Below are 25382 nucleotides of genomic sequence, written 5' to 3' on the forward strand. Positions count from 1 at the left end.
TATCTAACACATTGGAAAGTGCTTTACCGCACTCGATTGCGGACCGCACTCCGTTTCGCATCGTTCAGTTGCAAGCAGCGTACAGTAAAGTATCACTTTCTGCGCTCGTTAGGTAAATAATGACTGCGATCACAAATTTACTTTTTGCCATCAACAAAAATCCATAGAATGTCCGTATTACATGGCAAACGAATCGTCTCTAACACTACTCGCGGACATGTCAACCTCCTCATCTTCCTCTTCATCACACTCCATTTCGAATAGCTTCACTTTCCTCCTGTTCTCGGCCAAGACTATGCTCACTCGTCGAGTTCCAGAAACTGAGAATTTAGATACGGGCATGTTTACGTTCTTAAAATGCGTCGGTCCTAAATTCCAGGCATTCACGCTACGAAGTGCCTCAGAACGATTCGAAAAATCGATCTCCTGCAGCTGCTCAATGGCTGCCTGAGCGGATAACTGGAAAATGCCTCCTCTCCGCGAATTGAAACTCTCTTGCAGAAGCACTGATAGACTGTTGGAGGAATAGAACTGAATGTCTATTACGTCGAAGGGTTCTGGTTGTAATTCTCTTTGATTTGAATCGGGTGCAGATTCTGGAGAGAAAAAGAAATTGGCACCAGTGGCGTGATAGTCGCCCTTATTGTTGAGCAATATTTGAAATATGTTAATGCTTTTAGGAGGTTGTAAGACTGCTAAAAGTGGCGATCCATTGGAGACGTTCACCGAGGAGAGGATGACGCGGGGACTGCCCATGGTGGGGCAATCCAGACTCGCAACTGGAAGAACCACTTTTTCAATCTCTCTCGAAGGGGCATCGAACACTTTTTCAATGTCACGCTTCAGCTCCTTGAAAACCTGTATCAAAGACTTCTCAGTGTAATGAGTCAACAGTTGTGGACAATTCTTCAGGCACTCATTCTCCTCGATAAATTGAGTCCAGTCGTTGCCGGTCATATCAGGCTTAATTGTGAGATTCTCGTCCATTAAATACTGTCCCAATCTCTCCATTACAAACTTCCCCCCGCCGCCGCTACTCTTCTCGCTTTGCCCATAGTTATCGAAGTTCTCAAGAAATTCAGTTATACAAACGAGGTCCTGCTGAGTCATTTTCTGGAGATCGGCGGGGATAGGTTCGTCCATTAAGTGCATTATGGCGGAATACAACCACCGGAAAAAGGCCTTGTAGGTGATCACAGAATGGTTGATGATTTGTTGCATTTCGCTGGCTTTGATCACGAAAGCGCCGTTGGATTGGATGGCCTTTTGGATTTGGACCTCGTTGAGTCCGATAATCTAGGAAAAAGAAGTTACATGAATGTAGGAAAGCAAAAATTTCTACAGCCTTGCGGCATAAGAGTTTTCACGAACGAGTTCGTGAATCTAGTAAACGGAAAGTATCTTACGGTGAGTTTTGCGTCTAAAAGCGTAAACATTTTTATAGATGAAAAAATTGTAAGGGGGAGTACAACGTTCCAGCACAATAAAAGGTTATAGCCAGTACTGCCAAGAGTTTCTTATAATAATATTCGTTTAAAAAACAAAAAAGGTCCGCAGCTAGCGAAGTAAAGTACATGGGCCATAAAATAACGCCCGAAAGTCTAAAATCAGAGGAGTCTAAAGTTGAGGCAATTAAAGACATGCCCGACCCCAAGAATGTGGGAAACGCACAGCGGTTTTTGGGACGTGATATATTTGGGTCGTTTTTATTCCAAACTTGAGTGAGAAAAGGGCACTTATCACAGAATTATTTTCAAAAGGTATATTTTTCACATGGAATGCACAGCAGCAGAATATCACATTTTCAAAGAAAGTTTATGGTCGAAATTGTTCGGAATTTATTTTTTGCTTGCCCCCAGTTTATTTTTCACGTGCTCAAAACAATTAAGTCAATTCGGATTGTTTGTTTACTTAAAAAACTCAAACGAACCCAAAATCATCAAGTTCGCTTTTAGACCCAGAAAAACGAAATCAGATAACGCTCTTGAAATGCTGTTCGGAGTTCAATCGACCGTCAACAAAATACTTCACTTAGCAATAATTCTATTATTTCTCAATTTCATTTATTTACATTATTGACCTTCAACCCTATTTGATTAAAATTAAACAATGAACTACTGAGGGAAAACCACTAAGGAAAAACCGGAATACTGCCTTATCATCGAGCAAATAATGCTCAATGAAGATGTTAACCTAAATTTCCTCATCTTTAATTAACGACCCAGCAAAACAACTACTTGAATTAATTTGAGATAATTGATGCAAAAATGCTGCTAAAATTCCCGGACCAAGAATATCTGCGTGCTTTGCGGCTTTGGGATTTTCACCAAGCAAAAATTACAATTATTTTCTTGATTGGCTTCAAACACATTGAAAACAATAAATAATATTAAAGAAACCCTTTATTCATTCTGACACGCGTTCTAAGCTGCGTAAACACGAACGTAATCAATGATCAAGTGTGAATCGTCGGTTCCCATATTCCACGTGGGTATCCATTGAGACTTTCCCTTCCAGAAGTCTGAAGGGGCCGTAGGTGAGGTATTAGACCAGGGTTTACCCCCAGCGTTGATGAAATCATCGCTAAAGAAGTTGACTCCTCCCACAGCCAAGTTTATAATCAAATAGAACTCTTGGTCAAAAGGTGCCATTTTGGACCCACCAGCCCAGGGGTTATCTACCGAGGTCTTGTCGAATTCGCCTAGTTCCCAGAAGCCACCGTCAGGCGGGGTGATGGTTCCGGTAGCTTCATCATCAATAAAGTACTTAATGCCTTCGGAAGTCCACTCCATCTTGTAAACGTGGAAATCAGTGTCGTAACCAGCAGCGTTGTTCTTCTCAAAGTGGGTCCTGTTCCATTGGTTAGTGGCAACAGAGGGTGCCCAGTGAAGGGTGTGGGAAACCTGCTGGGCACCCACGTTGACACCGGAAGTGTCCACCAGATCCTTATTTCCACGGCTTTCCATTATATCGATTTCTCCAGACGCGGGCCAAGTTCCATAGTTGTTGTAACGAGGCACAAGCCAAATGGCGGGCCAAAGCCAGTCGCCTGAGGGCAATTTAGCCTTGACCTCGATAGTTCCGTACTTAAAAGTGAAAGAATCTACGGTCCTAATTCTAGCACTTTTGATTGGGTTCAAAGCGTTGGTATCGCTACCAGTACGGCTGCATCCGTAGAAGGCTGCGTTAGTGCACTCATCCACAGGGAAACATCCGTTGATGTCCAAGGTACCAGAAAAAATGAAATCCTCACCATAGTCATCAGTTAACAAAGTGGGTTTAATGTGCAGGTTCCCATCTTTGGCAAAACTGTTGGTTCTGTTGTTAAGATACCACTCAAATTCCCAATTTCCTCCTCCCCCAAGGGTGCTCTCATGGTTCCACCGCGATAGGTCGAAAGTGTCAAAATTATCTTCGAAAATTAGATCTCCTGAGCAGATCTTTGAGGAGGAGAGGAGGTGGGATCCGCTAGCCACAGTTTGACTAGCGACATCACATTCAGCCCGTGAGGACTGCACCAGAATTAAAAATACCGACAAAAAGAGGAGTAATAACTTCATGATGAGGTTCTAGATAGAGCAGAGTAAAATCAAATTAGTACTGTTTAGCATCCCCCGATTCAACGCTTTATAGTGACTTAATCTCAACAATTTATCGTATCTCAAAAATATTTAACAATAGAGAAATAGCGTTTTTAATACAGCGTATGTAATCGAGTTATTTTGTTAATCGAAACACCTGATTAAATCAGTGAAGAATGGAGTTGCGTTCTAATAGATAAACATCCTCGAGATATGAGGATTGGTTCAAATAAAGCAGCAATAACAATTGGAATTTTATTTGAAGATTGATTTGGATAAAGTTATCGGAAGTTTATCTAATGAATATGAAAATTTTCCAACTAAGGAAATGATACGTAAAACGGCACTCCTGAACACTTCTAATCTACGCTGATAGTCTAACGGAATATTCTCAGCAAATGTGGGGAAAATGTTATAAAATAGTATATGCAGGGATTTTTTTATGTCAAACTAAGAAAAGGAAATCCTATATAAACTTCCAAAATCGCTTAATTTCCGAAATACAGAATGTTGAAGTATAGAAATAAATCGGTTTCCACTATTTTTGTCCACCATATATAATATAATGATGTGTCTGTTAGACATATCAGAGTTGATTCAGAAAATTCAGAGCCGTTCACATGGGGACGCTCTGTCAGAATTATACACAAATACAATAACGTCCAATAGATTTTGACAATTTTCATAATTATTTCTAATAGAGCAACTGAATATTGATACGCAAGAAGGAGTTATTGTTGAGAAAGTTATCACCCTTTCAATTATCTAATCACAAAATGACCTAAACTGAAGAAGGGTATAAATTTCAACTATTTAAGCTGACACTATATCGCCTACCAACTATTGACTGTTAATAAGGAAATCATCAAACAACTACTGAAAAACAAATACAAAGATTACATTGAATCTTCAGAGTCTGTGGCAGTTTTATCATCTGACAAGCAAAGAACAAAGATAATTACGCTCCAAAAGATTAATCCGCAGCAATGGGGAAGATATGGATACTAGATATGGTACATTATTGAGAAATTCATTAACTAACAATTCAAAACTGTGCACAATTTTGTTACAACTATTGAAAACATCGTAAGATCTGAAGATTCCTCATAGTGAATCTTCTTATGCAGGACAATCATCAATGACGATATCTCTCCTCAAAATTCTCCAATGAAGAAGTTTGAGCAAAATTAGAAATAACTTTTTGTCCACCTTACCTCGACCCCTTTGGAAAATTGTCTTTGTATGTTTCTTTCAGAATGCACCTATTTGAAATTATCTCTCACTAAATCGTTTGATATTAAAGTTCACACGGAATATTTACATAGATTCATAAACAGTTTATCTCTGATTGATGAAGGTGCCAATAACACTAATATAATTCATCTATAAATACATGCAGGCTCTTTTTTCCCATTATTCCGCAATATGCTCTTGTTACTTCCGAATATATTGCTGGTTCTGAAGGTGAAACCTTCAAAAGAAGCCTAGAACCTTCCCACCAAACTGTGCCCTGAAGACCTGATTTTCGACAACTTCGACAATTCCAACCTAAACAGAATGAGCCAGGAAATGATCCTTTTAGGGGGAGATAATGGGGAGTTTGAATACTACCGTGGCAATAAGAATAACAGCTACACTCAAGAGAGACACTTGCATATTATATCTGCATACTTAGCTAATGATTATAGTGAAGAGTTCCCATACTCGGATACTCTGGATCTTGGTGATGAGTGCAATAATCCTAGTTATGAAGGTTGTGTCCAAACTGAAAGTGCCAGCTACGTGTTGAACCCCATCGAAAGTGCCTGAATTAGAACCATCGACTCTTTTTCTTTTAAATACGGTACTGTGGAGGTTCGAGCGAAAATGCCTGGAGATGGTTTTGGCCGGCAGTCTGGCTTCTGCCTCATAACAATGCTTATGGTGACTGGTCCATATTAGGAGAAATTGATTTTCTGGAAACCCTTGGAAATAGAGACTTATCCAACACTTCAGGAGTTCGAGTGAGAGAACAGCAAGTTTTCAGTACATTACTATGGGTTCCATGTATGGCGACAATTCAGTGGAGGGTAACTTACTATGAATTAAACAGGGCTGCCAGACATAATGAAGACTTCCACACTTTCAAGCTGGTTTGGGCATCTAAGAGCGCGATTCTTTATCTGGATGATGAAAAAGTGGGTTCAGTGTACGCTCCAACAGAAGGCTTTTGGGAGTATAGTGGATACGACAAAACTGGAAATTCAAATCTGTGGAGCGGTGGAGGCATTATGGCCCCTTTCGATGGGGAGTTTTACTTGGCCATTGGGGGCACCAACGGATACTTCACTGCTAACTTCGCTAATAAAGGAGGAAAACTTTGGAGTAATGGTTGGCCCTCGAGTATCATTGAATTCTGGAAATCTCGGTCACGGTGGGAACCAACTTGGAATTTGTATACCGAGAATTCGAGAATTATCTTAGACTACGCTGCCTAATGCATAAATGAAAATAAAATCTTCTGCCGATGTTGTAAAATTATGATTTGTTGCCGTGCGGCTGCATATGCACCTATGAAGTTCTTTGAATTGTTTAAGTTTTCCCAGCTCGATAACCGAAGCTAAATCCAATAAACTCGATATGAAATTTAGCTTCGGCGTCAGCTATGAATGTTGGCACTGCATTAGCCGCGCAGCTTGACAGCCCAACGTATGTTCTTGAAATTGGATTTAACGTTAGATCGCTGACGAAGTTAGGCTATTAATCTGCGAGATTTAGAACTCTTCGGAATTAGCCCGAGAAGGATATGTCTCTCTATTTGTTCGCCAGAAAATTTCCACACTATTCTTTTTTATGGGCTAATCCCTAAGACTGAGCCCTCTCAGATGAATGGCCGAAATTTGCCACAAAAATACATGTTTCTTTCGTTTATTTAAAATTACAAACAAAATGGTATCAGGTATTCAATTAACGCACATGTTGGTTAACATGATTTATTAATTACTATTTATTAAATTAACGGATCTAGAATACAACGTTATAAGCACTATGAAGCAGTGTACCGTACAACAGAATTAGTAAGTGTGAAAATAAAGTGTCACAAGTGACCGTTCGTGATGTGTACAGAATGAATAGTCCGTTGGGAAGTGAGGTTTCAAATATCGGTGGCATTTTCCCAACCTCATCGGTGAGAAAGTCGGGAAGCATTTTATTGGACCCGAAAAATGGAATTTGTAGTTATAGACCAGAAAAGATCGATGTTTGATCTTAGGTGCAATTTGCAACGAGCCGCCCGAAACGTCAATGATAGTTACCCTGAGAAAGTACCCGATGGTACCACCAGAACATGCCTTCACGGGCCAAATTGTGATATTGTAGGCTAGCGATCCCTACTAATAGAATCTCTGTCGAAAGATCTCAATGAATTGAATATACAGGGTATTTCAAATTCGACCCTCACCATTGGAATCTCGGAAACTAGAAGAGATACGAAGAAGGTTAAATGGGGGCAAAGTTGCGCAGTCTAGCGCTTGATCGAATACCATTTTCGAAATTTTAATTTTCCGAGTACTTCTGAAGATATCCGAGAAAAACTAAAAATTAGAGAATCCATTTTTATTTTTTTCTAGCGTTATTTGACAAGGAAGGTTAAATCCGTAAGCACATTTTCATTGCCACTTTTTCTCAGCTACACGATGACATATTCAGATTTGCCATCCGACGTTTCGTCTTTCGGCTACCATTATCAACTTGATTTTTTCTTATGGATGCCATATTGGATTTTTCGACAGAAAAATAGTACGTTTCATTCTGATTTCATTGATATAAAACTTCTTATAATTTACTTTTATAAAAACCAAAATATTTAAATAAAAAGAAATATTATATAGTTGGCCTTGACTCCATCGAAAGACTTTCTTTTGTTCGCGCTATAAGACAGAACTCCTCAAACGAGATTAGAGCGTGCGCAGATTTCCAATGAAAATGAGCTTCAGAAATGAAGAGAAACAAGATATGTTAAGACTTTATTGCAAATTTGATAGGAACAGTACGAAAACAGCTCAAATGTATTTTGAGTTATATCCGAAAAGACAACAGCCGCATAGAACATTATTTAAAACTTTGGATGAACATTTCAAAAGCACCAAACTCACCAAACTGACCAAAAACCTTAAATGAAGTATGGATGCAAAATGGAAGATTTTAAAAGATACCAAACTCAGCTAAATGTTGATCCAAAGTTTTAAATGTTTTATGCGGAAGCGGAAGGCTGAAGCGTTTTTAAGCTATTAATGAAAAACTAAATTTTTTCTTAAACTTTAACACCCTGTATCTCGGAAACCTGTATGTGCGGAAACGAAGCATTTCCGCACTCATGTTCACATGAACTTTTATTCATATTTTGTTGAGATGAATGCTCCCTAGGCTTTTGGCACCACAACTCTGAATCACCCTGTATGTATACGGAAGTACGTAACAATATAACTCATACATATATCGCAATTCTTCAAAAATCGAAACACATCCATGTCGGGAACGACGAATTTCATTCATTGGACCATCACGCCATGCTGCGGTTTTACTACGAGCGCCAAAGATACAATTGGTTTGTGCTTGACGGCAACTCGATGGCGGATCAGCGATAAATCCGACGGCGAATATAAATGGAGCAAGTACATTTATTGATATTTACCTTTCAGTTCCGCAGTCAATGCAAAATCTGAATTCAACGTCAAGTGTACAACTCAGGTTTCAGACTTTTTAAAGCAAAATCGAGGCTGTTGTTACATTAGGAAATGTGATTTATCCAGACGTTGAAAGTTGTTTGACATCTTCCTATGATATGTGCAAAACGCATGCGCAATTTTTAAGTCCCGTGTTAGAAACAAATGACAAGCGCGGCGTTGCCATATCTCTAATTAGCCAAAGTGGCCGGATTTAGGAATTTGCTATTTAACTAGGTTTTTCAACAGTGTGCTCAAGAACTACGTGAGTTTTCCTGTTTCTGTATCAAAAATTATAAAACTTTTAAACCTTCAACTTTTGCGCAAGTTAATAAATTGTTAAACTTTGGGAAATAATTTCCTGTTGCCCGACTTTCTTCAAACACTGTATAAAATATCATATTTTTCCTTTATCGCGTCTATTTCTTATAAAATTTTAAGTATTTTTCCCCGAGTTTGAGCCAAATGGTGATCAAAAAACCTAGAAAAGATAAAAAAATCCATATAAAAAAAGGAATTTCCAACCAGTCATTTATCAAGTTTACACATACCGACTTCCCAATTGACACGTCAAAGAGGCCAGCAAAAACTACAATGAACCGTTTTGTTAATTAAACGATACAGCAAAATCCCAACAATGCCAATTACCCGGCAATAAACATACATCTCATCTGCATAAACTTGTATTGATCCCACCGACTGAAATACCAGTTTTACTACTATAGTAGTGGCGACTAACACATGTTAAGCTCGCATTAGAAGTGCTGTTCAAATAAACTATGATAAATATTTGCTATAGGGCACTGCTAGTACTGGCAGCTCTTTATCATACACGCGGCATGATAAAAGGTGAGTGTGACATACCAAGTGTTACCACCGGTAGTGGTACTCACTACCTCACCCACACCAAACTATGTCCTAACGACCTGATCTTTGAGGACGACTTCAAAATTTTTGATCTCTCGAAATGGCAGCACGAAATCACCCTCGCAGGGGGTGGGAATGGGGAATTTCAATACTATTTGAATAACAGAAGCAACAGTTACGTGGAAAACTCTCAACTGCACATTAGACCCACATTTTTATCTGATGATTATGGTGAGGAGTTTTTGCACTCTGGAATTTTGGATTTAGGAGCTCAATGTACTAACAATCACAGCTATGGTTGCAGGCGGATTGGATCCACGAAGCACATTCTCAATCCGATTAAAAGCGCCAGAATAAGAACCATCGAGTCGTTTTCTTTCAAATATGGGACTGTTGTTGTGAGAGCAAAATTACCCTCTGGAGACTGGTTGTGGCCGGCAATTTGGCTTCTGCCCACAGACTCCGTTTACGGAAATCATCCAGTTTCTGGAGAAATCGACTTATTAGAAGGGCGCGGAAATGCGAACTTTTCTACCCCAGACGGAGTCAACATAGGCACTGAACAAGTGGATAGTACCCTCCATTGGGGAGTCAATTATGCTACCAATCAATATTACCGTACTCACTTCACGAAACGTAACACTATTGGGTATAACCACGATTTCCATGTATTCAAGCTAGTTTGGAGGCCTGATAGGTTGGAGTTTTGGGTTGATGATGAAGAAGTTGGAAGAGTTACACCCCCTGAAGGAGGTTTTTATGAATTTGGAGAATTTGCTAGAAGCGGATTAGCAAATCCTTGGGCCAATGGTACCAAAATGGCCCCGTTTGATGAGAAGTTTCATATGATTATTAATCTTGCCATTGGGGGAGTTGGATATTTTCCAGACGGCAATATTAATCCTGGAGGAAAGCCTTGGAACAATACATCACCTTCAGCGATGACTGAGTTTTGGGAAGGTAGAGGACAATGGGAAAATTCGTGGAATGTTGGAACTAATGAGTCGCACTTTGTTATTGATTATGTCAAAATATACGCTGTTTAACAGGTATTTGGTTCACAAAAATGATATCAACACTTGAATTTTAAATGGGACACTCTGTATTTTTCCCTTTTTTTTAATGTTGTAATCCAATGTTATTTATCCAATTGTGTTTTCTGATATATTCTTTTGCATGATGTGACAGTAAAAAAACTCATCCAGGATCCCTTCTCGCATCCTGATGATTAAATAATAAATTGCGAAATATCGATAGTGAACATCCAAAATTTTGTTTTTTTGCTCCCTTACCACTTAAAGAAAGTCAGCTTAGAAAGCCTCTATGAAGCATGTGCGATTCACAATGAACCAATCTTAGAAATTTCAATTTCGGCATGTCGAAATACTGACAAATTCATAACACTTCTTGACACTCAAAAGCGTCAGCTAATAGTATTGTTGATGCATGTGCAATTAACAATATTGCATAATGCTCATATATCAGTCATGATTTTCTATAACTTTGCGTCTTCGATGCATCCTGATTTGTTACGCGCGTTCGGTAATGTCGTACGTTAAAGGCCTTCGTATACACTTATTATACCGCGCGATTCAAGAAGGTGGCTTACCCTTATAACTTTTTTGTTTTTGAACTTAGAAAGTTGAAATTTGGATGGAAGTTATATGAGAATAGGGCCGATTGATTGACATTAATGAAGTTTATCTAGCACTTCCGATATAACCGGAAATGACCTCAATCATAGTGGCGTAGCTCAACACGAAAAAACACATTTTTTTTTAATTACATACTTTTAGACTAAAAATGACCTCTAGATTCCAAAAAAGAAAAAAATTATAGGATATTATATTTAAAAATCAAAAATTGAGGTCATTTTCGGTTAAACTGGAAGTGCTAGGCAAACGTCATTAATGTCATTCAATCGGTTCTATTCTCATATAGCTTCCATCCAAATTTCAACTTTCTAAGTTTAAAAACAAAAAAGCTATAAGGGCGAGCCACCTTTTGGAATCGCCCGGTATAAAATACTATTTTTTTAACGTTTCAAAGCTGCATTACTATATGTATTTTATTTGTTGTCAAGGTACAAAAAATATTGAGCAATTCGATTTTATGCTAATAATAGCCGTCGAGATATCTTAAACTAACTTAATTGATACCTAATTTGTTTACATTTGAGTGAAAGATAAAAATTAAAATGGCAAGATAATTTTTAATTTCCTACATGCAGTGTTTCTCCTAGATCTACCTTGACATCTACTTCCTACATGTGCGACATTTCTAAATGGCATACACCTTAACGTAATCTATAATCAAATGAGTATCGCTATTCTCCATGTTCCACGTCGGCAGCCACTGTTCCTTACCCTTCCAGAAATCTCTATACGAGGTCGTCGAATTGTTTTTCCAAGGTTTTCCGCCCTTATTAAAATTATCATCTGCGAAGTAACTAACTCCGCCTACAGCCAGATTGATTATTATATAAAATTTCTGGTCAAACGGAGCCATGTAGGAGCCACCTTTCCAAGGGTTCTCTACATCAGTTTGGTTGAACGCTCCTAATTCCCAAAAACCCCCTTCAGGAGGGTTTACGACTCCGATCGCCTCATCATCTACATAGAATGTGATATTTTGTGAGGACCATTCCAATGTGTACTCATGGAAATCATCATCGAATCCAACTTTGTTGTTTTTCTCATAATGCGTGCTCGGCCACTTGTTGAATTGCGAGAAAGGCCCCCAATGCAGGGTACTCCCAACTTGCTGCGTCCCTACGCTCACCCCATTTCGATCCAACAAGTTCTTATTGCCTCTTGCTTCCAATATGTCAATTTCTCCAGAAGCAGGCCATCCGCCGTAGCTATTGTAGAGAGGCATCATCCAGACAGCAGGCCACAACCAGTCGCCGGAGGGAATTTTCGCCCTCACCACTACCTTCCCATATGTGAACCCAAATGAATCGCATGTTTTGATTTTGGCGCTTTTTATGGGATTTACGTAATAGGTTGAAGTTCCAGTCCTGGTGCAGCCATAATGCGAGGCATCGGTACACTGGCCTGCAGGCATGGCCCCATTTACGTCCAAAGTTCCAGATTTCAAGAACTTTTCCCCGTAATCGTCCATTAGGAGTGTAGGCCTAATGTGCAGATGACCCTGCTCCACGTAGCTGTTTGACCGATTATTGGTGTAGTATTGGAACTCCCAGTTGCCTCCACCAGATAAGGTGATATCGTGCTTCCATTTTTCCAGATCAAAAACGTCAAAGTTGTCCTCGAATATTAGATCTCCCGCACACAAGGGCTGTTGTGCAGATTTCCCAGTAACACTGGTTTCTGCAGGAATACAGTCTTGGGGTAAACTAAAAGTGCAACTGCACAACACTGAGAGAACTATGAGGAGAGACTCCATCTTTGGGTTCTAGAACCAGTCGATCGTTTTGGCTTTGTGGTAGGAATATATACCAAAAGTGTATTGGAATACTTCTTCATACTGTATTAGACATATTCAGCATGTTCAACACAGACTGAAGTGATCTGGTCTGAAATCTGGAATTTCTATGCTTTCTCGCGGAAATCACGCTCAACTTATGCGATTTGTTCGACAAAACTGCAATATAATGTGAATATTCTATATCCTCGTTACCGTCAATATATTCGATTAATTGCAAAATCCCTATCGGGAGGGGTTGCTTTAATGGAGATTTTAGCGCCGTTGAATTACCACACGTTGCGAAACTTCTCTATTAAATATTATTGATATAATAATGGTTTGATCCTTCTCTTTAAATATGTGCTATTCAGAAATGGGTGTTTGGGGAATTCTAATTTGCTGCATGTACTGTTAACGGAAATTATAAAACTTTATAACAATTTGACTCGAAAAATGCGTCTATTTAGCTATTGTTGGTCAATTTAGTTATGTTCTCTTTGTGGACTAAAAATCAGTAAACCAAAATAATAAAATGTACAGAGTAGGAGTTGGGGGTTATTCAAAATGTTGAGACTCCCAAGATTCAGATATGAGCTGTTAAACCAGGCAGGAAAAAATCACCTATGTAAGAAGGCGGCAATTTCTTCCTCAAATGAGAAAACAAATTCAAAACGTGAACAAATAAACAAATTACATTTAAAAAAATTGTTCCAAAACTAGCTTGTGAAAGTTTCCAAGACATAAAGCAATTTCTTAGTACTTTTTTCCAAAATGGTACATAATGATAACTGTTGATATCTTAAGACTCTGTGGAGTCCAAAATCGAATTCAAATCGACCTTGTTTATATAAACATCCATATAAACATGGAGCCATAAGAACAGCTCTTCCTTTCCAAAATTGCAATAATGAAATCGGGAACAGTACTTTATGTTATTTTCAATACATTAATGTTTTTTTTTTATTCTGGCTCTTCAGGCCAAGAATATATGTTCAAAAGCAATACATAATTATCGTTAAGATAGTGGTCAATGATACCGGTTTTCCCGCAAAAGAATATCGCTGGAGGTTGGTAAATTTTATATGTCGCAAGGTTTCTCGGTCTGCGCTTTTTCGACGTATAGTGAAGACCTCGAAATTACACATATTGGGAATTTGTGAACCCCTTTGGTTTATTGCTTTGCCACCAACATTCTTTTAGTGTCAGATTATTCTTTATCCCAGTAAAATTCAACGTACTATTTTAAACTCTGTCTGGCTTTAATAATGTTTTAACTATTTATGAAATTAAACTTTGAAATTGTCAAAATGTGAAGACCGACGCTGCATACATTTTCACCATTGAATTTATGTTTACATCATAAAAACAGACTTACACAAGGCAGTTAAATAAATATTGAAGATCTCAAATAATATCTAATTTACGACAAAAAATTCTTAAAACTTCTTCAGTCTCTTTCAACGACAATTATTATATACATGGTACCCAAGATAAGTATGTCCAGCCCGGTAACAGATGCAAAAGTTGCGCATTCGAGGGAGCATTTTCATGATGTAAATAGATCTACAATTTTTTCTTATTTTTCAATTATTAAAAAAAAAGCGAAATTTTCAAAATTTTTTTCTCGAGTTATGGTAAAAGATGAACACTAAAACTACTTTTCCATTAAAGTTTTTTTGAGTTCCAACATGACGGTTTTGGTTTAATTCTCTGGAAATTCATTTGTCAAAAGAAACATAAAAATGTCTCATTTTAAGACCAATTTTTATTACAAAATCGTTGATATATATATCACACTTTGTAGTTTTCAATTACTTTTCCGAAAATTCAATATACGCCAGGTATTTCAAAATCAACAGTGATGACCAAAGGCAAATAACGTTTTGCAAATGACAAACACAAAATAATCAAAATTTTCCACATAAGATTATTTGATCAGATGACACACAACGTAATTTTCAGCAGAAATACTTATTACTGACCCAAGGAAATCCCCCGTGTATACAGAAAAGAGTGTCACCAACATTGAAGTAACAGCTTTGATTTTAACATGTGGGTTGGAATATTGACATTCGAATAATTGGCCCTTTCTTTTTTAAACACTTTACTTGAAAAGCATTTCAAGGAAGCCTTAGATAGTCTCCCGTTGGCTTTAACACATATTTGTTGGTTCCAACAGGATGGTGCAACCGCACATAATGCAAGAGTTGTGCAGGAATATCTATCACATAGATTTTCTGGAAGACGGACAGACATCCACTCAAATGTCACACTACACACACGTGGCCAGCCCAAGTGGTCCGAAGACCACTTCGTTAGATTTTTTCTTTGAGGCTATATCCCTGGTGCCCGCATAGTAATCTTGACCTAAAGACCCGATTGTGGGGTGCAGAACATTTCCCGGGGAATGACGTCAAAATGCCCCAGCGAAAAAGAAACTCTGACATCAAGGGTAACAAATACATGCAATTCCCACGTTCGCCTTAAATTTATAACGTCGTTTTGCTTTGAAATTGTATTCCATTTCAGTTACAAGCTGTTGAAGTACTGCTACAAGAAAAAAACAAAAAACAGATACTTTGTAGGTATGGAAGTTGCACTTTGAGTGGGTTTGGCCTCGTACACTCCCAATTACACTGTATTACCACAAAAATTCCAAAATAATCTACATTAATCCCACTTGAACCCATTTAAAATGTTTGGCCTGTACATTCGTAACCCCACATCTCAAAAACTTGGGTTTTCCCCCCCATAGAAACCTGAATTATTAAATCATTCGTTAATTAATTCATTAGTCTCATAAAGATTTGCGAATATAAATTAAAAGACGCAAAGAAACGTCTAACATATATAATAAATTTGTTAAGTTCGGTTCTGTTTTACATAGTTATTTGGGCTGAATAAACCGCTTAAAGTATTCTCGCAAAGTTTTTCGCAAACCGCGGAGATTTCGGGACGCTTCTTTGGCTGTGTGTTGTGAAACCCTTGCCAACAGCAAACCCTTTAGGTGACGTACCAGTGTTAAAACACTTATACGCAAATTTTACTTAAGTGATCAATTTATTTAGTGTAATAGGCACCCTTTAACGTAAAAACACTCGGAAAGAAATTGGTCTAGATACGTAGGTAGAGCTACTTGAGATAAGGTGTCACATATAAAAACACTTTAAATACTTCGTGCGCTATAGTCGGTCCTATTAACTTCGTTCAGTTATTATATTAACCATCGTCAAATATGAAGTTGATTGTTACCAACTCACTTGTGGTGCTTATTCTCGCCGCTCACGCATATGCGGATTGTGACGTTGCTAGTTTAACTGAAGCTAGTGGTACTCACTATAATCCCCCTGCAAAGCTGTGTCCTGGAGACTTGATTTTCGAAGAGCAGTTCGACACTTTGGACCTCACCATATGGCAGCACGAAGTCACCCTGGCCGGTGGAGGAAATTACGAGTTTGAGTACTACCTCAACAACAGAACCAACAGTTATGTGCAAGACGGGAACCTCCACATTAAGCCAACGTATCTTTCCGAGGACTACGGAGAAAATTTCCTGTATTCGGGAGTTTTGGATCTAGGGAACGAATGCACTAACAACGACAACAACGGCTGCTACCGCCAGGGGTCCGAAACCAACGTTTTAAACCCCATCGAAAGTGCCAGAATCAGAACCATAGAGTCATTCTCTTTCTTATATGGTACGGCAATAGTGCGCGCCAAGGTCCCAGCCGGTGACTGGCTTTGGCCAGCTCTATGGTTCCTGCCCACCGACTTTTCTTACGGGGGATGGCCCATTTCCGGAGAAATTGACCTCATGGAAAGCCGAGGAAACAAGCAATTTACCTCGCCTGACGGTGTCAATATCGGGGTCACTCAAATGGGCAGCACCCTCCATTGGGGTACTTCCAGTGAAACCAACCAGTACCCCCGAACTCATTACGAGCAAAACAACGCTGCAGGCTACGACCAAGATTTCCACATCTACAAGGTAGTTTGGAACCCTGATGGATTCCAATTCTTCGTGGATGATGCATTAATTGGCACGGTTACACCGCCAGACGGTGGCTTTTATGAAATGGGACAATTTGCGGACAGCGGGATACCGAATCCATGGACCAGCGGCACCAAAATGGCACCCTTTGACAAGAGATTCCATATGATTATCAATCTCGCCATTGGAGGAACTTCCTACTTCCCCGACGGGTTTACCAACCCTGGGGGTAAGCCATGGAGCAATACTTCACCCACTGCGATGACCGACTTCTGGAAGGGTAAAAGCCAATGGGAGTCCTCTTGGAACAGAGGAACGGACCAGTCTCACTTTATTATTGATTATGTACAAATATATGCCATTTAAGATTGCTATAATTACGGGTGATTAATTAAACAAAAAAACCTCGCAATGAGTAGTGAATTGTAAACGTACGGCATTGTTCGCGCTAATTGCTATATACCATTTAAGGGTTTTTTTTAGTCATCATCCTTTATTATGCAAATAGATAATTGAGGAAATGTGCAGGTTTTTATTTTTTCGTTCACTTTTTATACATTGACATTACCGTTAAAGCCAAAGCCTCGTGCATTCAAATTTTTGTCCCTTTGTCATGTCATGAAAAGAAACTTTGATTCAGAGACTTATAATGCCAATTACGGTTATTGATATCCATGTTTATATTTATGTTATTCCTCTCATTTCGGTTTTTTAAACCATAAGGATTCCCATGATTTTTAAATTGATTTTTTTCAAGTCAAACCGGATTTCCAGCGCATGAGACTCCGGCTTCCCTGTGTATTATATAGGTACTCCTAAATTTAAAATTTGCTCTATGAGTGTTACTAAGTAAATAGTGTCACACAAACAACGATTACCATTTGAGCCAAATCAATGAATCATGGTATAAACATGATATACATCAGACCTTCAGCACTTCTTTCACATTTTGGCGAAGCCTCTGTACCTGGAAGAATACAATGGAGATATTTATGGCAAAAATATGCGAATCACTCCGAGTAGACTAATTTTTAAATCCATCGAAATCTGGCCCGAAGATATTTTCTCTACGCGTTTGGAGATCTTAACCCTTAAAACTACACCACTACTAATTTTGTTAAAATCCATTTTCCCTGATTTTTTACAAATCTAAAACCCTTATTTAATTTACCCTAATTTACCTTAGGATCCTGAATTATTCACCTTAATTTAGTCATTGAGCTTCTCTTGAAATTTCACTACACGTAATATCCAAAAAAAATTTAGCGTCCCATTGCGTGAGGGAAAAAAAATTCTCGCCGCTTTTTCATTCTTGAGAAGACTTTACTTAACCATAATACAAGAAAGTACAATATAATTTAATTTGTTTCTAGCGCGCTAGGTTTTGTTGGGGAAGACGCTTCTTTCTTTTAAAAAATCTATATTTTTAAATTACAAGGTATTTATTTAATGAATTCTTAAACTAATTGAACAGATTTTATTCATCTGCAAACATATAAAAAAACTATTTTTTTCTTTTTCCTCATTTCAAATAACTTAAACTATAATATTATATTCAGCTTTTAGCAAAAGGTAAAAGTGGCCTTCGATACATATACATTTTTTTACTTTTTTTTAAGAAATGCTTGTTTAGTTGACTTCCTTTTATGAGTAGTGTTTGTCGAGCTTTTCCGTTTGAGAAACTAGCAATAATCTACTATTACACTACCGTCTCACAGCCCTTTGTGTCTATGCTCCATCCTCTTGACATTTTGATGACTCGGTGAAAGCGTCCTCTCTTTTTTTGTTGCAGAAGAAAACTACCATAAACGTTGTAAAACATATATATAAACATCCTATTAGCAATATTTAGGGTGAATGCGCTAAAAAGCTGCTCTAAACAAACATTTCAACACTTCACTGATAAGTATTTCACTATGAAACGGTTCGACAAATTATACACGATATAATAATGGTAAAATTAGGTTTCAGGACCTCAATTGAGGCATCGGTGATCAATATAGAATTCACAAAAATAATTCCGAAATTTTTCCGACACTTTTCAAAGAGGGGGAGGTATCTACTTTTTGTCTGTTTTCAATCTTTAAACACTGATATCTCGAAAACTCGCGGAGCAACTGCCTTAAAAAATTGCTTAAATTAATCGAATCATTGCACTCTATGACCCTACATAAACAGATTTGTAAAACTTCTTGATTTCCAAGATACGGAGTCACATTAGTACCTATTTTTTTTATATTTTGACGGTGCTGTAAAATGAGTGTCACTACAAACGCTTCTTCAGGGACATTAATAATTAGAAAAAGGGAACTTACCCCAAACCTCTCTTCAAAGGCCGCCATTCCCTTTAACTCTGCCAAATGAAAAGTGCCGTTCTGAGAAAACTTGATAATGTGCCTGAACAAATGCGACTGCATATTTGAATAACTGACTTCCATGGTTTGTCCAAATTTCTCTAATCCCTTTTTGGTCAGGTCACATATAAGAAACTCCTGCATTCGATCTGAGCACACTCCAAACATCAGGAGGTCCAAGAAATCAGCAGTTACGCCTTAAAAACGCACATTAGGTACTCTGCATGGGTCATCTCTGATATCGTCACTCACCTCCCTCAGGAACTTGACTGGCATATTTAGCTAACTTCTTGTCAACCTCCAACAAGATACTTTCCCATGTCTCAGTGATATTAGCCAAAATCTTCTCTAAATACAAAATCAATTCATACAGTTTGATATATTTCATAGTCACATGGTAAAACTCAGCACTGTGTGCTTTGAATATGTTCGTATCAAACACATAAATCTTGATATTGCTCTCAATATCAGCCACAGTTACAAAAAGCTTGCTCAGGTTTTCAGTGAAGTGCACGTTTTGGATTTGGCATTGAAAGCCCAATTTATCGTTTATATTCAATTCCAAACAATTCCAGCAACCAAATATTCGGATACTAATCCAGCCAGTTTTAGTACCCACAACCAGCAGGTTGAAGTCAGACTGTTCCTGTAGAAAGCTGCTCAAGCCTTTGATGTCTTCGAAATTTATGGAACCTTCTAGATGTGAAACAGGGGGAGGGTCTCTTATGTATGGTTTTGATAAATCCTGCAAATGAGGTGGCAATTAGAAGAATGGTAACAAAATGGTGAAAATATATATTTCAACAGAAAAACACAATGAAAATTCCACTTCAGTGGCTTTTTCTTTCTTTCTATTCCCACTATTATATTACACATTTCATGGACTACAAAACCCCAACTTACCACAAAAGTAACGACTTCTTTATCTTCATCCTTAATTTTATAAATGTTCTTAGGTCGAATTTCCGGTTTTTCTTGAATCCAAGAAATGAAACTTACTTCGCCACTGACCTCAAATTTCGTTAGAGTGGACTTGGTTTCCACATTTATAAGACATACATTGCCATCACTGTACGCTATGGCCAGAACCTTCCCATCCGGTCTCCAGACAATTCCATTTACGATTATTCCTTCTTTTGGAGGTGCTAGAACCCATGCCCTAGTCCAAGAGAGACGATGCAGAGCTACTTCACCTAGAAAAAATTGACATTCTTACACTGCGTTCGTTTTTGCGCTCGCAAAGTTAGTGGACATGGTAGTCAACAGTGATTGCATCATCAAAGGTGTGGAACAGATATTCATTTGACGAACTGTTCATACAGTATAAAAAATAATATTTATACAGGATATTCCAGAAACAATAGTAAATATAAAGGACCTATATATGACAAGACGGTAAAAAAAATTAAGCAATTCAGCTAAACTTACTTCATAGAAAAGTTGCTTGTTTTTATTCTATAGGGTATCAAAATAATTTTTTTAATTCTGTACAGTGGGAATAAATCTCACGTAGACTTAAAATTGCTCCTTATGGAGTTTTGCATGCTACAAAAACTTAACTAAAGCAAATTATCAAAACGTTGAGCACCTACATCAATAATTTTCCAAGTTTGAAACCAAAAATTCGTCCCTATTGTCATTATTATTATATCAATATTTAATGTTTGATGAAGCCCTCAGTTAGTATTAGCTAAGAATGGTGAGTAGTTCCACTTTTAATGCTAATAGAGAGGGTGATCTATTTAAACAAAGCATTTACACAGGAGTGTCTAACCATACTTATTTTTTGAAGTTTATAAAGAAGTTTACAGGTAAATGTAACTCATTTCCATATTAAATTTTTCTCCTATCTCCATCTAAACTATATCAAATCTGTAAATTTCGTTTTCTTTGAAATAATTCAGAAATCAAAACTAATTTTATAGTAATTAAAAAAAAATTAAATAATATTACATAAATTTATGCAAAATATTTTGCATGGTGAAACTTCTCCCTTAAACACGCAACTTTTCTTCAATTTAACCGAGTTTGTATCTCTTACCACTTACTAAATCCCAATGCCAGACACCTGTATCTTGGACATATTCTATATGTACATGTTTGAGCCAGATTTGTAAATTTTATCATTTTCTGTGTTAGTAATTCTGTATGTGACATTTGCTAATGTATAGCATTTTTGTATGTGTCCATGGTTGACCTCTTGTTCCTCCATAGGTATCAAAATGTCATCCATGCCTACTCAAAGAGGATCCACACATCTTTTTTTTTAGTAAAATATATACAATTCCTTTGATTTCACAAAAAGAAAGACTATTCTTGTTCACTGTATGTCTACTATTTATATTAGTGTTGTGTTTCATTGTACTATATTTTTTAGTTGGGTTATTGCCATACTTCAAACACTGCTATACATTAGACAATTACTGTTCAGCAGCCTGCATTGGCAATTTGTTTGATAATATATAGGCGCTTTTAGGTTTATATTAACTTTACACCCTGTATAATAAATCAGATAAAGAGTGAATGAATTGTGTGTCACACCAGGGCTATTTGACCAAGAAGGCAAGGAAGTTGCTAATTACTGTTGCTATATCTTCATCATTTTTACCTTGCAGGACCTCCGTTGATTGTAGCTGATAACAATCATTTCTCATTCAAATAGCCCTATAGTGTTGTTGCAAGTTTTGAAGCTTCATCTAAAGGTATTGGCTTATTCTAAGGACATTTTCTTTATGAACGTGAAGTCATGTCCCACTCTGAATTAATAAATACTTAATTAATAATGACCTTTTGTGTTTGAAAATGCTACCAAGTCCATCCGACTGCTCCATACCATGTATGTGATTTCATTAGCAACATTTTTCTCTTCCAACTGCTTGATTCCTTGAAACATGATCTATTCAGATTGTGGCTCATAAGTGCTGCCTTCAAGATGTACATTAATTTTATGAGTTTTAATAAATAAATGGTAAAAATGTATCTTATTTTAAACTATCAAAGTTTACCATTTTAAGTTACAGATACGATTTAACCTATTATTTTTCCTATACCTGTTATAATTCTTGTTCCCGGTTTCCGTTACTTGACAGTATAAGATAATCCTGACATTTACTTGGAATAGGTGTATCTCTCTCGGGCTTATTACAAATGATGATGAAATGTGAAATAGAAATAGGCTCTGAGTTTTATTTGTTTTTTTGTTTTTTTTTAGGTTAAACTATTGTAAATATTTATTTAAGATCCAAGAAAAGATATCTGGTAAAAGTCTTATATTTATAAATTACCTGTGCCGTCAGCTATTCGGTTCATACCTTTATCAAAATGGCAAAAAACAATGAAAGAATCATACCAATCCAAATAGAAGGTCGAGATGAGTTTGTGGAAAGAGCACCTGAAAAAATTGAAACAGATAAAGTTCAAAACGAACTTTCAAAGTCCTTAGAAGAATTGCAAGTCACCACTAAGGAAACTCCAAATAACGAAAACTGTAACTCCCAAGAGGAAAGCTCTAAAGTTAAAGTAAAAGTTAAACCTGCGCCACCACCAGTCAATGATGAACATGAGTATCTGAAAGAATTTGATGTATTTGAAAAACGAGATGGAAGTATCGGGAACAATTCTTATCCTACAAGTGATGTTAAGGAGCACATTGTTCTTGTGATTGACCGAGCACAAGATGAGAATTTTACTTCTTTCGTAGTAGGAAATCAGAGATATACACCACTGAGCATGGTTCTAAGATCTATAAGCATCTTGATAAAATTGAAACTGGGCATAAACCCTCATCATGAATTTGCTATAATGGTAATGAATGGCAACAGAGCAAACTTAATTCAAGAGTTCACCAATGACTTAAAGAAACTAAACGATTGTTTGTCCCATATTAAAGAATGTGAGGCCGAAGACATTTTTGACTTGAACACTGTATTTGATATAATACAAAAATTTGATATGCCATCCCCTTTGGCTGAAGGCCTCCCACCACCTTTTGTACTGAGAACTATACTGTTTTATGGAAGATCATACACCCTGCCACAAATTACTAGGACCGAGTCATTGGAGGCATTTCTAAAACATCCGTTTACAGTCTGTGACATTTTGATGACACATGAGCCTGTGGAGGTCAGCAACCATTGTCAAGCAATCTTTGATAATTTGCAGACATTAGATCAGAAGGGCATAGCTTACTTTTTTCCTGTGTGCCGTAATATAAGAAGGATGCAGAAATGCATGGGCAAACTGTTGGGGCATCCATTTCAAAGACCTTTTCAAAAGTTAATTAAACAATAATTCTATTTCCTGTTACGGAAATAAAATTCTTAGGAGGATTTCTTGATGAGTTATTATTGTTTTTTCTTTTGTGCAAATATTAAAATTCAAATAAAAACAAGTTTGATTTATTATTTCTTATTATTTTGATCAGCCAATTTATGAAATTAATAGTCTTGACATGTATATTCTATGATTTCCAAAACTGACAACTATTTACCAAATATAAGCGCTGATCTTTCTCCAATTAAATAAGGAGAAACAGGAAACGTATGGTCAGAAAACTATAAGGCAAAAAAGAATGACCAATGGCAATAAAACACTCCATCTACTTTAAAAGTAATTAATTTATTAACTTAAATTACACCAACATATAATTTATCAACAACTAAAAACTTTAATTCACAAACTATATTACATTCACCAAGTTGGTGACTATGACTACAAATACTAACAAACTTGTCTTAACACAACAGCTATATGACTGAGTCTATCCACTGCTATGCAGTAATAAGAACAAGAAAGTTGTACTCACACCCTATATTTAGTGTCTTCGGCGCTAGCAATAACAGTTAACTTCAACGTGAAGGGGAGTAAATAAATGTGTATGGAGCAAAATGTATCATTTTCTGATTATATTAGTGGTTGTTGCCGAAAATGGAATGTTTATCAATATCAATTTTTCACACTGAAACTATAAAAACGACCACTTGTTACTGTTGATTCAGTTGTCTTTCTTCATTCTAGTGCTGGTCATCCTATAAATAATTGAATCGCGGCCAGGATCCATGTTAGCAGTAACATAGCAGATGGCCAATATCGAAAAGAACATAGCCACACAAAACCACAGGATAATATTGAAAATTGCAGGATAATCAGTTGAATAAGTTGATGCAAGGTTGTATGTGGACTTCTAAAATATCAATAAATACTAATCAGTATAAAGCTGGAAAATACCGAGCAGTGATACTTACATTATTATTGCTATCATAGAGAGTAGCAGCAAGAACATTTCTCCTTAGCCTGGTGTGACTAGCATCACTTGTGATTACAGTCACAAGAACATGGTTACTGTAATGTTTTATGAAGGCATTTGAAAGTGTTGCAATGGCTTCTTGTAGCAGTTGTTTAGCTTCTTGTGTTTCTGTGGCATTAGATCCATGCAGGTCAGAGAGGGCATGAAGAGATGAGATGCTGAACCAATAAACATCAGGTATGAAATCTTCTTTCACAGCACCAGCCTCAATCTACAGTTCATATATGTCAAAATACAGGTATAAATATTCAAATAAAGATTGTTTTCACAAATGATTCTTACCTTAGCTTCTATTTCATGAAGAAGTGCAATATCCTTCAAGAAATTTCGGTCCTCCTCCAAATCAACCTTAAGATGTTTATGAATAACAGATTTAGGATTTCCCCTTTTTATTCCATTGAATATTTCATACTGATGAATCTAAGGATGAGAAAAATATATAGAAATTCCATAAATCTCATTTATATAAAGCTAACATCATCTAAACCATTAGAAAAATCGACCCGAACTAAAGTGGGTTTCTCGTTCACATATCTCTCAGATATTTTCCTCGACAAGGCACTGAATACCTCACTCTCATCCTCATTGGTCAAAAGCGGATAGTGATGGCCATTATTCTGGCCTATATCCTGAACACCATCAATGGCAATAGTCACTATGGCCTCGGGGATATTGAAAGGGTTTTCAATGTAAAAACCCTGCCAATGCGAAAACTGCTCAGTTGATAATCCTAGGGCTGCACTATATACTTCAGGTAGGGCACTTTCCTTAAGGGAATCGTGCCCTTTGAATACCAAACTGCCTGGGTGATGAATGATGGATAGTTCTCCCGCTCCGTACACTGAGAAGTTGGTACTATTAGTTCGATTATGAACTATAAAAATTGTAAGAAAACTTACCTGAGCTTACTAAGCCTACAAGGAAAGCTGCTAACAACATTTTTAGAGGGGTAATTTGGGGTTGTGGTAGGATGAACTGACCAAGCCTCCGATTTAACTGGGGCTGAAGGAAATCATATGACTGATACGACTCGAAATGACATGCCTCCCACCTAGAGATCAGTCACATGGTTGTGATAGAGTAGTAACCGGTTATTTGAAGGTTATAACGCTGTTGCAACCGTTTTCTTTCCACTTTTAACTTCAGTTCAAA

At 37.3% G+C, this 25382-nt stretch overlaps 7 protein-coding genes and 1 pseudogene across 7 annotated transcripts; 4 read left to right on the forward strand and 4 right to left on the reverse strand.

Moving 5' to 3' along the window:
* Positions 1-2: 2 nt before the first annotated feature.
* Positions 3-22054, reverse strand: APC4 (anaphase-promoting complex subunit 4). Its single transcript, XM_066403186.1, has 5 exons — positions 21713-22054; positions 19829-20118; positions 19178-19670; positions 18887-19122; positions 3-1296 (listed from the first exon to the last, which is right to left on the reverse strand). The coding sequence occupies exons 1-5, from the start codon at positions 21816-21818 to the stop codon at positions 178-180; spliced, it is 2244 nt and encodes a 747-aa protein (XP_066259283.1). The 5' UTR covers positions 21819-22054; the 3' UTR covers positions 3-177.
* On the reverse strand, positions 2385-3602 carry LOC136417496 (beta-1,3-glucan-binding protein-like). The gene has a single exon (XM_066403207.1). The coding sequence runs from the start codon at positions 3558-3560 to the stop codon at positions 2424-2426; it is 1137 nt and encodes a 378-aa protein (XP_066259304.1). The 5' UTR covers positions 3561-3602; the 3' UTR covers positions 2385-2423.
* Positions 5139-6058, forward strand: LOC136417349 (beta-1,3-glucan-binding protein-like; annotated as a pseudogene).
* On the forward strand, positions 8904-10244 carry LOC136417497 (beta-1,3-glucan-binding protein-like). Its single transcript, XM_066403208.1, has one exon. It carries the CDS (start codon positions 9064-9066, stop codon positions 10195-10197), a length of 1134 nt encoding a protein of 377 aa, XP_066259305.1. The 5' UTR covers positions 8904-9063; the 3' UTR covers positions 10198-10244.
* On the reverse strand, positions 11415-12595 carry LOC136417498 (beta-1,3-glucan-binding protein-like). Its single transcript, XM_066403209.1, has one exon. The coding sequence runs from the start codon at positions 12557-12559 to the stop codon at positions 11432-11434; it is 1128 nt and encodes a 375-aa protein (XP_066259306.1). The 5' UTR covers positions 12560-12595; the 3' UTR covers positions 11415-11431.
* Positions 15679-17094, forward strand: LOC136417500 (beta-1,3-glucan-binding protein-like). Its single transcript, XM_066403211.1, has one exon. The coding sequence runs from the start codon at positions 15816-15818 to the stop codon at positions 16935-16937; it is 1122 nt and encodes a 373-aa protein (XP_066259308.1). The 5' UTR covers positions 15679-15815; the 3' UTR covers positions 16938-17094.
* A 144-nt stretch (positions 22055-22198) lies between the features above and the next one.
* On the forward strand, positions 22199-23270 carry LOC136417374 (BRISC and BRCA1-A complex member 1-like). Its single transcript, XM_066403043.1, has one exon. It carries the CDS (start codon positions 22247-22249, stop codon positions 23213-23215), a length of 969 nt encoding a protein of 322 aa, XP_066259140.1. The 5' UTR covers positions 22199-22246; the 3' UTR covers positions 23216-23270.
* Positions 23271-23523: 253 nt separating this feature from the next.
* Positions 23524-25331, reverse strand: ATP6AP2 (ATPase H(+)-transporting accessory protein 2). The gene is made up of 5 exons (XM_066403212.1): positions 25130-25331; positions 24707-25071; positions 24513-24650; positions 24169-24441; positions 23524-24107 (listed from the first exon to the last, which is right to left on the reverse strand). The coding sequence occupies exons 1-5, from the start codon at positions 25167-25169 to the stop codon at positions 23919-23921; spliced, it is 1005 nt and encodes a 334-aa protein (XP_066259309.1). The 5' UTR covers positions 25170-25331; the 3' UTR covers positions 23524-23918.
* Positions 25332-25382: the final 51 nt, after the last annotated feature.

Source organism: Euwallacea similis, chromosome 28 (assembly GCF_039881205.1).
Source record: "Euwallacea similis isolate ESF13 chromosome 28, ESF131.1, whole genome shotgun sequence".
In the NCBI taxonomy this organism is placed as follows: domain Eukaryota; kingdom Metazoa; phylum Arthropoda; class Insecta; order Coleoptera; family Curculionidae; genus Euwallacea; species Euwallacea similis.